This window comes from Strongylocentrotus purpuratus, unplaced genomic scaffold, assembly GCF_000002235.5.
Source record: "Strongylocentrotus purpuratus isolate Spur 01 unplaced genomic scaffold, Spur_5.0 spur5_scaffold_5, whole genome shotgun sequence".
NCBI classification, from domain to species: Eukaryota; Metazoa; Echinodermata; class Echinoidea; order Camarodonta; family Strongylocentrotidae; genus Strongylocentrotus; species Strongylocentrotus purpuratus.
The window spans coordinates 24,040,932-24,052,337 of NW_022145611.1; the positions used below are offsets into that span (position 1 = coordinate 24,040,932).

General features: G+C 36.1%; 1 protein-coding gene across 1 annotated transcript; it reads right to left on the reverse strand.

Moving 5' to 3' along the window:
* Window positions 1–90: 90 nt before the first annotated feature.
* Window positions 91–9,421, reverse strand: LOC583728 (2-oxoisovalerate dehydrogenase subunit alpha, mitochondrial). The gene is made up of 9 exons (XM_030998889.1): window positions 9,276–9,421; window positions 5,570–5,830; window positions 4,777–4,885; window positions 4,278–4,439; window positions 3,659–3,803; window positions 3,186–3,247; window positions 2,092–2,233; window positions 1,452–1,623; window positions 91–836 (listed from the first exon to the last, which is right to left on the reverse strand). Exons 1-9 carry the CDS (start codon window positions 9,384–9,386, stop codon window positions 660–662), a joined length of 1,341 nt encoding a protein of 446 aa, XP_030854749.1. The 5' UTR covers window positions 9,387–9,421; the 3' UTR covers window positions 91–659.
* Between the last annotated feature and the right edge of the window lie 1,985 nt (window positions 9,422–11,406).

Below are 11,406 nucleotides of genomic sequence, written 5' to 3' on the forward strand. Positions count from 1 at the left end.
CATGTCATTTATACAACCATTTTTTTTTCTTTCTTCATTAACTTAGTGAATAAATGACAAGGATGGGGACTTAACATTTACCAATTGCTAATTGAAACTGAACTGTTTTCTTGACATGAATACAACATTCCAAACTTTTAAACAATGGATACTGATGGAGACATTTATGAGGAAGACAAGTGATGTTGTCCCTCCCTCAAGAACCACATCCATATAACTAATAAATGAATTTATGTGTCATTTATTACTTTCACCACACCTTCCACGACTTACACTAAACCTATAGTAAGGAAGCCAAGAACAGCAGGAAATAGGCAAAAATTAAATTGTTACCACTGAAACTTGATGTTGCGTTTCCCTCAAAACCGAACCCACATACTAAATAACTAAAAAAAACTCCTACGAACCATTAATTACTTTCTGCACTTCTCCTAACCCTGAAGTTAAAAAACCTAGGACATATTTTTCATACAATCCTTAGGCAACCACTGGGGGAGCAACCCCGACTCAAGAACACCACTGGCAATGGAACCCTAAAATACCAAGAGGGGGGGGGGGGGGGGGGGGGGGCACTGGTAGAGGAACTACAAAACAGTGGGGTGAGAGAGCAGAGGCATAAAATAACTAACCATTAAACCAATCTATATATTACTCCCATCTCATTTCATTTCTTCAAACTGATCTAAAGGATAATGCTCCTTGTGTTTCTCCACGTGTTTCTTCATCTCATCCATCTGTCTCTGGAGATGGACAGGCATCTCCTCATAGACATCTGTCAGCATGTGGTTTGGGGAGGGCTTCTTCAGCTTCTCCGCTGCTTGAAACTCTTGCAGTACCTGCACAGGGAGACAAAGACAAAGAGTATAGGTTTTTTTCTTCAAAGATGATTTCAACTGAACCGCTTATAGTTTAAAAGAATTAATATTTATATAAAATAACTTTGATTACAGTAAAATCATACTTTGTTGAAATAATATCCCATGAATTAACAAATTCTTATGTTTGGTTCCAATGATTCTCGGGATACATTCAAATATGATTGCAGGGCCCTCAGTATCAACACTGATGAGGCTACCCTGGGTAAGCAAGAAATATTATTACTATTATTATTATTATCAAACACTTGCAATGTTGTCAAAACACACATATAATCTGTTATCAGATGTATACACAAATTGCGTAATAAATAATGAAAATCATTCAATACATTTCCAATGATGGAAAACAAACATGTACTGGGGGGTATTACAACAAAAAAATCCATCAATTTAATATCAGGTGTTGTGACGGAAATGTGAACAATCCAAGACAGCTTGTTGCAAACCTCTATTACTTAAACAATGCACCAATTTCTTCCTGGACTGCGCTTCTATAAACAAAATCATTCAACATTGGCTTCAAAAGACCCCCCCCCCCCCTTTTTTTTTTCTCACATTGAATGTGTGACTTACATCCTTCTTTGTTTCTGCCATCCATGCCTTCTCTGTATCAATATCCCACCATTCCTTCTGCATCATGTACCTCCTGAGACGACCTATTGGGTGATCCTCACTGTCCCAGTACCGTACCTCATCAACAGATCGGTACGCAGAGGAATCATCACTGGTGCTGTGATGTCCTATCCTGTATCAATAATTGGATGTAAAAGCAATGGGATGTGTCCATATTATTTGTGCTTTTGGATGAATGAAATAATATCAATAAGCACAATATAATCTAAATTCCAACTCAACCAAACTTAATTTCGATCATAAATGTACAAGGCACTACTCAACATTACTCCAATTTTGCCTACTTGATTTGTAGTATAATGATCATCTTTGTCCTCTTTATTTTTTTGGCCCATACAAGAGAGGGCCTATTTAGAAGATATAGCTGAAATTGCGGTAAATATCTACATCCTTTATCATTTTGGAGAAATATTTCACTGTTTAAAATTTGTTCTGTTTCTACAAATAACACTTAAGAACGATTTGGCTTCACATAACTCAAAATGTTACAAAATGTGTTTAACAGATCCCTTTCTCTGAAGTGGCAAGTTATCATTGCCTGTTTTATATTACACATCTCATTATACAATTCATGATGTACCTGTAAGTCATGGCTTCAATTAGGACAGGTTTACTCTCTTCTACGGCTATCTTCCTTGCTGCCTTGGTAGCATTGTAGACAGCAAAGACATCATTACCATCTACCCTGATGGTGTTCATGCCATAGGCTGGTCCACGGATGGCTGGGAGTCGGAAGAGGAACAATACCATTAAAGATAAGACCAGTTATGGTCATGCGATTGCATTGTGAAAGAAACATTGTGGAATCGATCAGAAAAAGTTGATCATCTAGCATATAAGTATTGCTGTGTACTGCAGGTTCTGGAATCATCAAAATGATAAGAAATTTGGCCCAGTCTTTGTAAAGTTACAAGCACCGTACACAGAAAGATGTATATGGGACTACGCACACATGCGTGACAGGTGCGTTTATCTCTCACACACCAATAGACAAACTAATTTACCAAATATATCAATTAGTAGGCGGTTTCCCGGCAAAATTGTTATCATCATGTATTAGTCAAAACATACTCTTTCACATGATTGGTAATAAGAGCTTCCATTTCATTTTTTGAAATTGAGGCATTTCCTATACTGGTCTTTACCTTTAAGTATATATTAAGTAAGGCAAAGAGAGGTGTAAAGAGGGAAATATGAAAGCTACATTTAGTGGACTTCCAAGCATACAGAAGAAACTTGAGACTGTGTAGTCCCCTAATTCACTGTTCCTACTCTATTCATTGCACTTCCATTGTCTTCTAATATTGAACTTTGGTTCTCTTTTAGAAAATGGTCCATACCCATAGACGAACTATCACCATGCATGGTATTATCTAACTGGTCATCTGATTACTGTAAAAATAATCATGTAATATTTCAAACTGGTCACTTCTCAGAAAGAAATTACACCACTGTTATGTCAAGGTTTGTAATCTCTTTAGAAACTACAAAAAAATTAAGTTACCATGCGAACAACAGATACTTTCTCTAAATAAATTACCTTAACAAAGTTATAATCAACACCAAAACATTTAGTTTCTAACAATTTCCATCCTTCATAAATATAAACTGCTACAAGTCCACATAAGAAGATAAAACTAGCACATTAACTATTCCGTTATAAATAATACTTACCAATGCCATCCCCTCTATACTGCTCAGCAGTGGGTGTTGAAATAGCATAACCATTATTACGACTACAAAGAAAGTGTAAAGGAAAAATACTTTGAGCAGAGAGTTCCAGAAAGAGGCATACATCATAAATGAGACATTTAATATTTTTTTCAAACTAATTTTGATTAGCTAAAGAATAATAGATAATAGATGTAACATTCCTCACGAGATAGAGAAATAAAATGAATGTTTTTCTATAATCAGTCAAGCATATTTGAGTTAAAATCCTATTTTTATATGTGATGCTCTTGGCTACTACTAACTACTAACAGTGTTCCGATTCCAACATTATTTTCTTAAACCAAATTCATATCATATTTGACAACATTTGCTTGCAAGGGTAGAGCTTTATGCATATGCATAGATATAGAAACATGCTTAAACCTCAATTTCCAAACAAATACCAGGTAGAGTAGCTAGGATGCTAAACTCACCAGAAGAATATAACTGGAGCATCTAGTGTAGCAGCAAAGTTGAAAGCAGCATGAGCGTCACCTTCACTGGCAGCTCCATCACCAAAATAACACATAACACAAAGGTCACGACCTGCTCTCTTCAAAGCGTAAGCTGCTCCAGATGCTAAGATAGACAAAAATAGTATTTTAAGTTTAAACATGCCTTTGAATTAATAACACAAACCTGCATAACCATCACAAGTCAATAAGGACCCCTTTCAAAAGCAAAACCTCTAATTGATTATTAATTAAAGAGCCTTTCAATCTAGATTATTTATGATTTGTTATGAGCTGTACAAAATTCTGCAATTCAGTTAGATGGCTGCAAAGGAATTATTCAACAACAGAATAGTAATTAGATCATGAACAAAAAAACATGCTTCTATCATTTACTGAAATCTCCATTCTATTTCTATTCAATCAAAAGACATCAGATTCTGAAAAAGCAAAAAACAAATTAGAATACAGTATCCTTTCAAATCCAGAGGAAAAAAATTCATGAAATACATTTATCAAGTTCCCAATTTATTCGAGGCAATTAGGGAATTCATTTTCAACTTTATCAACTTTATTCTCAAATTTGATACTGAAAACCTACCATGGGGCATCTGTGTGGCAAGAGGTGATGAAATTGTCATGAAATGATGTTCTTTTGAGCCGTAGTGCACAGGCATCTGACGACCCTTGGCTAGATCATTACAGTTCCCATAGCATTGGTTCATGGCTTTCTCCAATGAAAATCCTCTCCAGAGAATTACACCTGTTGCAACCAATCAATCAATCAATAATATTAAATATGTTTTATTCTATTTTTGACATTTGTAATCATAGATGTGAATCTATAGCCTTTATAACTACACTAGCAATTCACTGCAGTTACTATTCATCTGTTTCACTTTGAGTCAGTCTATAAAGCAATGATCACAGGGTATGCCAGCAATTCAGTGATGAAAATCTGCAGAAAAGGGTATTGTTTCGGTATAAAACTTTTTTTTTCTTTAATGTGAAAAATTAAATTAAAATAAATTTAAGAATGGCCTTATACTTGTAAGTATTCCAAAATTATAATTATTAACTAATAACCACACACAACTCACCTGCCTCTCTGTATTGACCAAAAACAATATCCTTGTCATTGAGGGCAGCAGCACTTCCAACGTGAGTTCCTTCTTCACCATAGTTGGTCATGTAGAATGATATTCTCCCCTGAAAATACAGTTCATAATATTGATTAGTTAGGAGGAACTTGTAACAGATAAATCTTTAGAGGAAAACATAACTGCTGTAAAAAAAAATTAACACAACTTGTAAAGCTTAATCACAAAAAAAGTTGTTAGTTCATTTTGTGCATGAAAAAATTTTGCAATGTTATAACAATTTTTTTAACATTTTAGATAAAACACTTACTAAAGGATAAAATAGACTTACCATTTTCCCCCTTATCTTTACATCTATTGAACAACATACCGCTATGTGAGAAAGACATCTACATATCTCTTTTATTTCTTGTAAGCATTGCAATATGTAATCTAAATAACCTGCTGTTACTTTGGATTGATTTTGTGTCAAAGCAAAAAACAAATGATACCCACATGTAGTGCCTATAATTGGTGTTAAATGGGTACCCGGTAGGATGCGAAAGTTAATGTGGTCGGATTAGCAAGTGGCGTTTGTAAAATGGCGACTGGCTGGAATGCTCCCCAGGGAGTGGAAAATGTGCATACATTGTGTTGCAGGTAAGCCTGAATCTGATGACCGGGGTAATACTATGTGCTGCGCCTAGAAACAAAGTATTAGGCACATTATAAATGTGAGCTATTATTATTATTATAATTGAAACTCCCCAAAATATATCAAATTTTAGAAATTTAATCAAGGGTGTCAATTTACCTGTCTCTGAGATTCATACAGAATCTTATCCATGGTGTTTAGGGTGGTCATTGTCTTATACATCTTCACAACCATGTCCTTATCCAACCCAGGGTCTTGGTCAGGGTCAATGACCTCTCCATCTCGACTCATGACTCGGTAGACTGGGATCCCATCATACTCGTCTGGTTTGAGAAAGTCAAGCTTCTCGGTGAACACAGACTTTGAGCCAGGGTACTGTGGCGTGTCATCATCGATAGCAAACTCTTGACATCTTTTGGCCTGCATGCGGATGGTACAGAGAAGGAGGAAAACAGGACATAATGAAGGCAAACACTTACTTCAATGTCTGCAACCGATTTCCCCAAACAGTTTTCAGTATCTGCCTTGAAAAATACTAGTAGCAGTGATCTCATACCCCGAGAGGGCGTCGGTTAAGTCAATCCAACTCTTACAATTAATTATCTGTACAGATATTAATATTGATATTTATAACTTTGCGCTTGTGGTTGAATATGAATATGAGAGCAGAAATCATTATATCCGACACCATGGCACAGCGAGCGTGAACATAAACATACCCACGGCGGCGCTTGTTCAGAAGCCTATCCAAAATTTTGACCCGTAACTCCGGCGGAAAATTGACACGAAACAGGTAATAAACATAACAAATTTTATTAACTCATGATCTTTATTTGGACATTTAATGTAGAGTCTATATTTACTTCATTTTGGGTATGTTTTGGTAGGGTATTTCCACGCCGGAGTTACTGGTCAAATTTTGGAAAGGCTTCTGTTCCTCAAGAAGGACCCTGCGAACTTCCTTTCTCTGGATGCCTTTAAAAGGGCATTGAAGGAAGCGTCCAACTGATGGCAGCACATCGCTGTCCACGTTTTTAACAGCACATCACTGTATATATATATTTTGCACCTGGATTGAGGCCTACACATATTTTGGACATGGCACACACCACACTGCAGTGCATAATCTTCGTTGTATGAAGTAGCACTTACCGAGGAAGAAGAACAAGAACAAATGAAGAACAAGGCAACAAGCGCCCCCACGGACTACCAACAACACATATTCAGTACATGATACATCATCATTGTACATGCGCTACATGTTTGAAATGGTGCGTACGGTGTCTGGTCAGGTCGCCCCCAAGCCGGTCGCCTCCTATACGCAGTCGCCTCCTATACGCAGTCGCCTCCTAACGTAGTCGCCCCCAAATTGTGTGGTCGAGTCGCCTCCTATACACAGTCGCCTCCTATACACAGTCGCCTCCTATACACAGTCGCCTCCTATACACAGTCGCCTCCTAAACACAGTCGCCCCCTAGGCAGTGCGCTAGTGCAGCGGTCAGAATCAGGCTATTTATGCTATTTATATGTTTGTAAATATAAGAGAAAGTTTCATTCTTTCTGTTATATTGTTGTCCACCTTCTTCAAGATAACTCTTTTGTGCTTAAGTATAATTTAATAAACGTTTCATTTTATTTTGATGCAACAGAGATTTACATTCAAAAGTTTATTTGTTATAATATATAAGTATTGTATACAGTAATATTCTTCTCATTTCGACATTATCAGCCGCTTGTTCTCTATTTCGTTCCCTAAACTAAATATAAGGTATAATTATGTGAGAGGGGGGGGGGTAGAAATTTGGACGTAGCCTGTGTACTGTATTTATTATATTTGTCTCTCCGATCACCATTTTTCATAATCATGTTTTCTGTGACATTTTTCTGTGAACAACATTGGCAGATAGACAGAGAGAGAGACAGAGTGAGAAAGAAAGAAAGAGCAAGGGGGGGGGGGGGGGGGGGTTTAGAAAGTTGGAAGTATAGTCTGTGCTGTATTTATTATTATGCTAGTTCTCTCTCCGATCACCCCCCCCCCCCCTTCCGAATGTTTCTTTGGTTTCTTTCTTTTTGTTTGTTTATATCTTTTCGCTAAATTATAATGTCCGACCAATGTACTGTCAACAAATATTTTTTTCATATTAAATGTATGCAAAAGAGATGCTTTTAATAATTTATTATTGTACAGTAATATTCTTCTCATTTCGATATCAGCCGTTCATTCCGGGTTTCTTTTCTTCTTCATTTAAAAATTATTGTATAGTATTTTTTCTCAAAATCGGAAGAAATAATTTTGGTATAAAAACAAAAAGCGGAACAAAAAGCAGTACGAGAGATAAAGATGGAAAATGGCGTTGAGAGAGCGAGCGAGCGAGAGAGAAGCAAACATTTCCCCTATCATTTTTCGTCTGTGACAATACTTAATCTCATCCTCTTGTTTATTCCTTTATCTTTGCATGATTGTAATATCTTTGAATGAATATTTTAGATAGGGTTAAATCTGGCTATGCGTTATATGATTAACAATTCTTATTGAGGAGTATGTCGAAACGTGCTTTCGAAAATCGCCAAACAGAAGACAGTATGCTATCAAATACTGTCAAAACACATACATAAACACACAAATTGTATGCATAAATTAAATGTATTAATCCCAGATGCAAATAAGAAGCTGTATTGAAAAAAACCTTCGCTCATGTTGTTGTTTGTCTGTGTTACTGTTATTAAGTAATATTAACAGCGTTGTGGTGTATACTGTTAGCGTTTGTTGTTAATTACAAAAAATCTATGATTACTTGATAACCCAATCTTACCATAAAAGAATTTCTTACATTTTAATGAATTTTATTGCCATACATTACCTATCAAATACTGTCAAAACACATACATAAAAACAAGTTTATAGGCCTACATTAATCCTAGAATGGGCCAGATGCAAATAAGTAGCTTCACTCATGTTGTTTTTTGTGTGTCTGTCTGTGTTGGATTTGGGGTGTGTTGTTTACAAAAATAACGCCGGTGCGAGTGGGCGGTTGTACGGCCAGTACATGCAGGCGCAGGCTAGGTCGCAGCAGCGCTGACTTCCCAATGAATAATTCAATAGTCTAAGAGTTGAAATGTAGCTGTTTCAAAATTCAACTTTTAACAACTTTTCACTGTGAGAACACTTTCTTTCATTACAAATACAGAAAATATGGTTGTATTCAAGTTTATTTTACATCCGTAAGCTCCGTCACTAGAGCTATGCAGTGGTCAGTGGAGTCGGAACGAGCGATGTGGTAGTAGGCCTACTAGTACGTAAAGCTGGTGGAAACTTAGATGCAAATATCCTCCAAAATATGCAGTTACGAGGAAAATTTTCAATATTTAGTGATAACAAAGTAATAACATATAGTACTGAGATACAAGGAACTAAAAATGGCTTGACTTTGAACTTGTAAAATACATCAAATTAAAACAACAAATTAGGGGGCGAGATGACCAAAAAAGTGGGGGCGAGCTGACCAAGAATCCCAAAATCGGCAAAAAAAATCGGGAGGCGACATGACCAATTGGGGGCGACTTTGTAAGGGGGCGGGCTGACATTGGGCGACTTGACATGGAACCGTTTGAAATATAGACTAGACTCTCCGCGAGCGATTTCATTGAATTAATTGAGCTTTTCCCCTCAATACCGTGTAGCCTAAATGAAAAATACGCGCCCGGGTATATTGGCCTCCCTATGAAGAGGACCACATGAATACGAACAGACGGGAACTTCGCCTGAAAAGTGAAACGAAGCACTGCGTTGTCGTTTAATATAGACTAATTGCACAAGGGAATTATGGGCTTCAAAGTCACTTTTAATTTATCATAGTTAGCTTACCGAATAATGTAGATTTCTAATCTGCTTTGAAGCTATCACCTGTGCAGGAATCCTCATCTGCTGCTGATAAAGGCGTAGAAATCGACATGTTTTTGGTATTAACGACGCCATTATCAGTTTCAATCTGTAACTAGCAGGCTATTTTTCGTACTCGGATTGCGCGAAATTGATTATGGTATCTTTCACACGCAACAAATCTCCGACAAAAGCGGAGGGGGAACAAGAAGAAGAAGAAGATAATCCATTTATAAAGCACAGACACTACTTTGCTGCAAAAACTCGTGACGTGCTTAAATCAACAGCATAAAGTTAGATTAAAAGATTTCATTTACTTTTGATTTAAAAACGATGGTGATTTCCTAATTTCTAACGGTAAGTTATTCCACAGTTTGGGGCCTGTGCATGCGGATCTCCCAATCAGTTACTTTTGTTTTATGTGATGGGGTTCGCAATAATTACCTTGGGAGCTGCGCAGGTTGTGAGTATTTTTATGAGAATTCAGTTTTAACAGTTCTACATATGAATAGGAGCTTGACCAATTAAATTGTATTCTTTAGCGTACAGGGTCCCGTTTCTCGAAACCAACGACAAGACAGTCATAACTTTATCCGCCAACCACGGAGATGGCTCTGATCTTCCTATACTCGTTTCACAAAGAACTACAAGCTAAACATCTTGTGAAATCGATACTATCGGCGATATAGAGGAGCCAAGACATAAGTCGCAATTCCACCGGATTAACAAAGAGTAAAATTAGGAAAACTGCACTTATTTAAATAAATTATGAATTAAAAAAAATAGAAATAGTACCAGGGAATAAGTGATGCAAAATGATTCAAAATTTGTGTAGATTATACCATAGAATTACTTTTAAAGTACAATTTATTGTATTACATTTCATAACCGGTGAATCAGTTTTGTTTTTTAGATGGGTTCCCCGGGATATTTTTTATTTGATAGTGTATTTTTATTTTTAAAATCCCTTTTATTATTCTTAGTGAAAATACGATGCTATGAAAGTTTTGTTCAATGTTTTAGCCTTTAACAGAATAATAAACTGACAAGACTGTAATATTCTCAACGTTAAAACACATGTTTTAAACTATTAAGTGTGCACATTTGGAGATAGAATTTATCTCGAAATTAATACAGGTCTGAAAACTAGAGATACTTCTGACTATATGGCTGGACGGTTTCGAGAAAAGGGTCCCTGATGAAAATAGACTTACTCCGCAAATTTGAAAATTAAAAGACAACCGTGTTTTTTTTTCATCAGCGAAGAGATAGCAGTGGATAATGCTAAACAAATCCTTGCACAAAGGCCCTCTCAGTTACAATATATGTCTTTCCTACTGATAGTGGTAGGGAAATGAAAAGAAGAATATTATATATTTTCCAGATTTTTTCTTCCATTTTCTAATTTTAATAGCGTAAGGAATACGAATCTACCAGGGGAGGGGTAGAGGAGTACGTGCACTGGGCGGCACTGCAAGGGGCGCAAAAAGGGAGAGAAAGAGGAGAAAAAGAAAAAATTATTCGCCCTCAATACGCAAAGTAAAGTGCAGTAAAAGAGTTCTTAGGGATAAAAATGCGATATTTTCTAAAAAAAAGCTCTGTAGTTTTGCTCTTTTGCTTATGTTGATTCAGGATCTTGTAATTTCGCAATTTCATTGTTTGCCCAGGGCGCCATGATCCCTAAATATGATTTATTCATAATTTTTCGAGAATCTAATCCTGAAGAGCCAAAGTGCAACAATGTGATATCAAAAGCATGGAACATGTTCCCAAATTGATATTCAGTTTTCAAATGTTTGTGCTAAGATGAAACTTACCTTTTGAAATGAAAATGGTCTATCAGAGGGCTACAGTACCATAATCCCACACCAGCTTGTAAACATTTAACTGTGACTTACCCATACAGTATGGGACACAATTAATGATGATGATGATTACAAAAATGGTAATAATAATAATAATAAAAATAATAATGATAATAATAACAATAATAATAATAACAATAATAATAATAACAATAATAATAACAATAACAAAAAAAAAAATAGTATATCAATTTATAAAGTGCAGCTACTATAATTGTGAATAAACAAAGTATCACATTTTTCCACGGCTG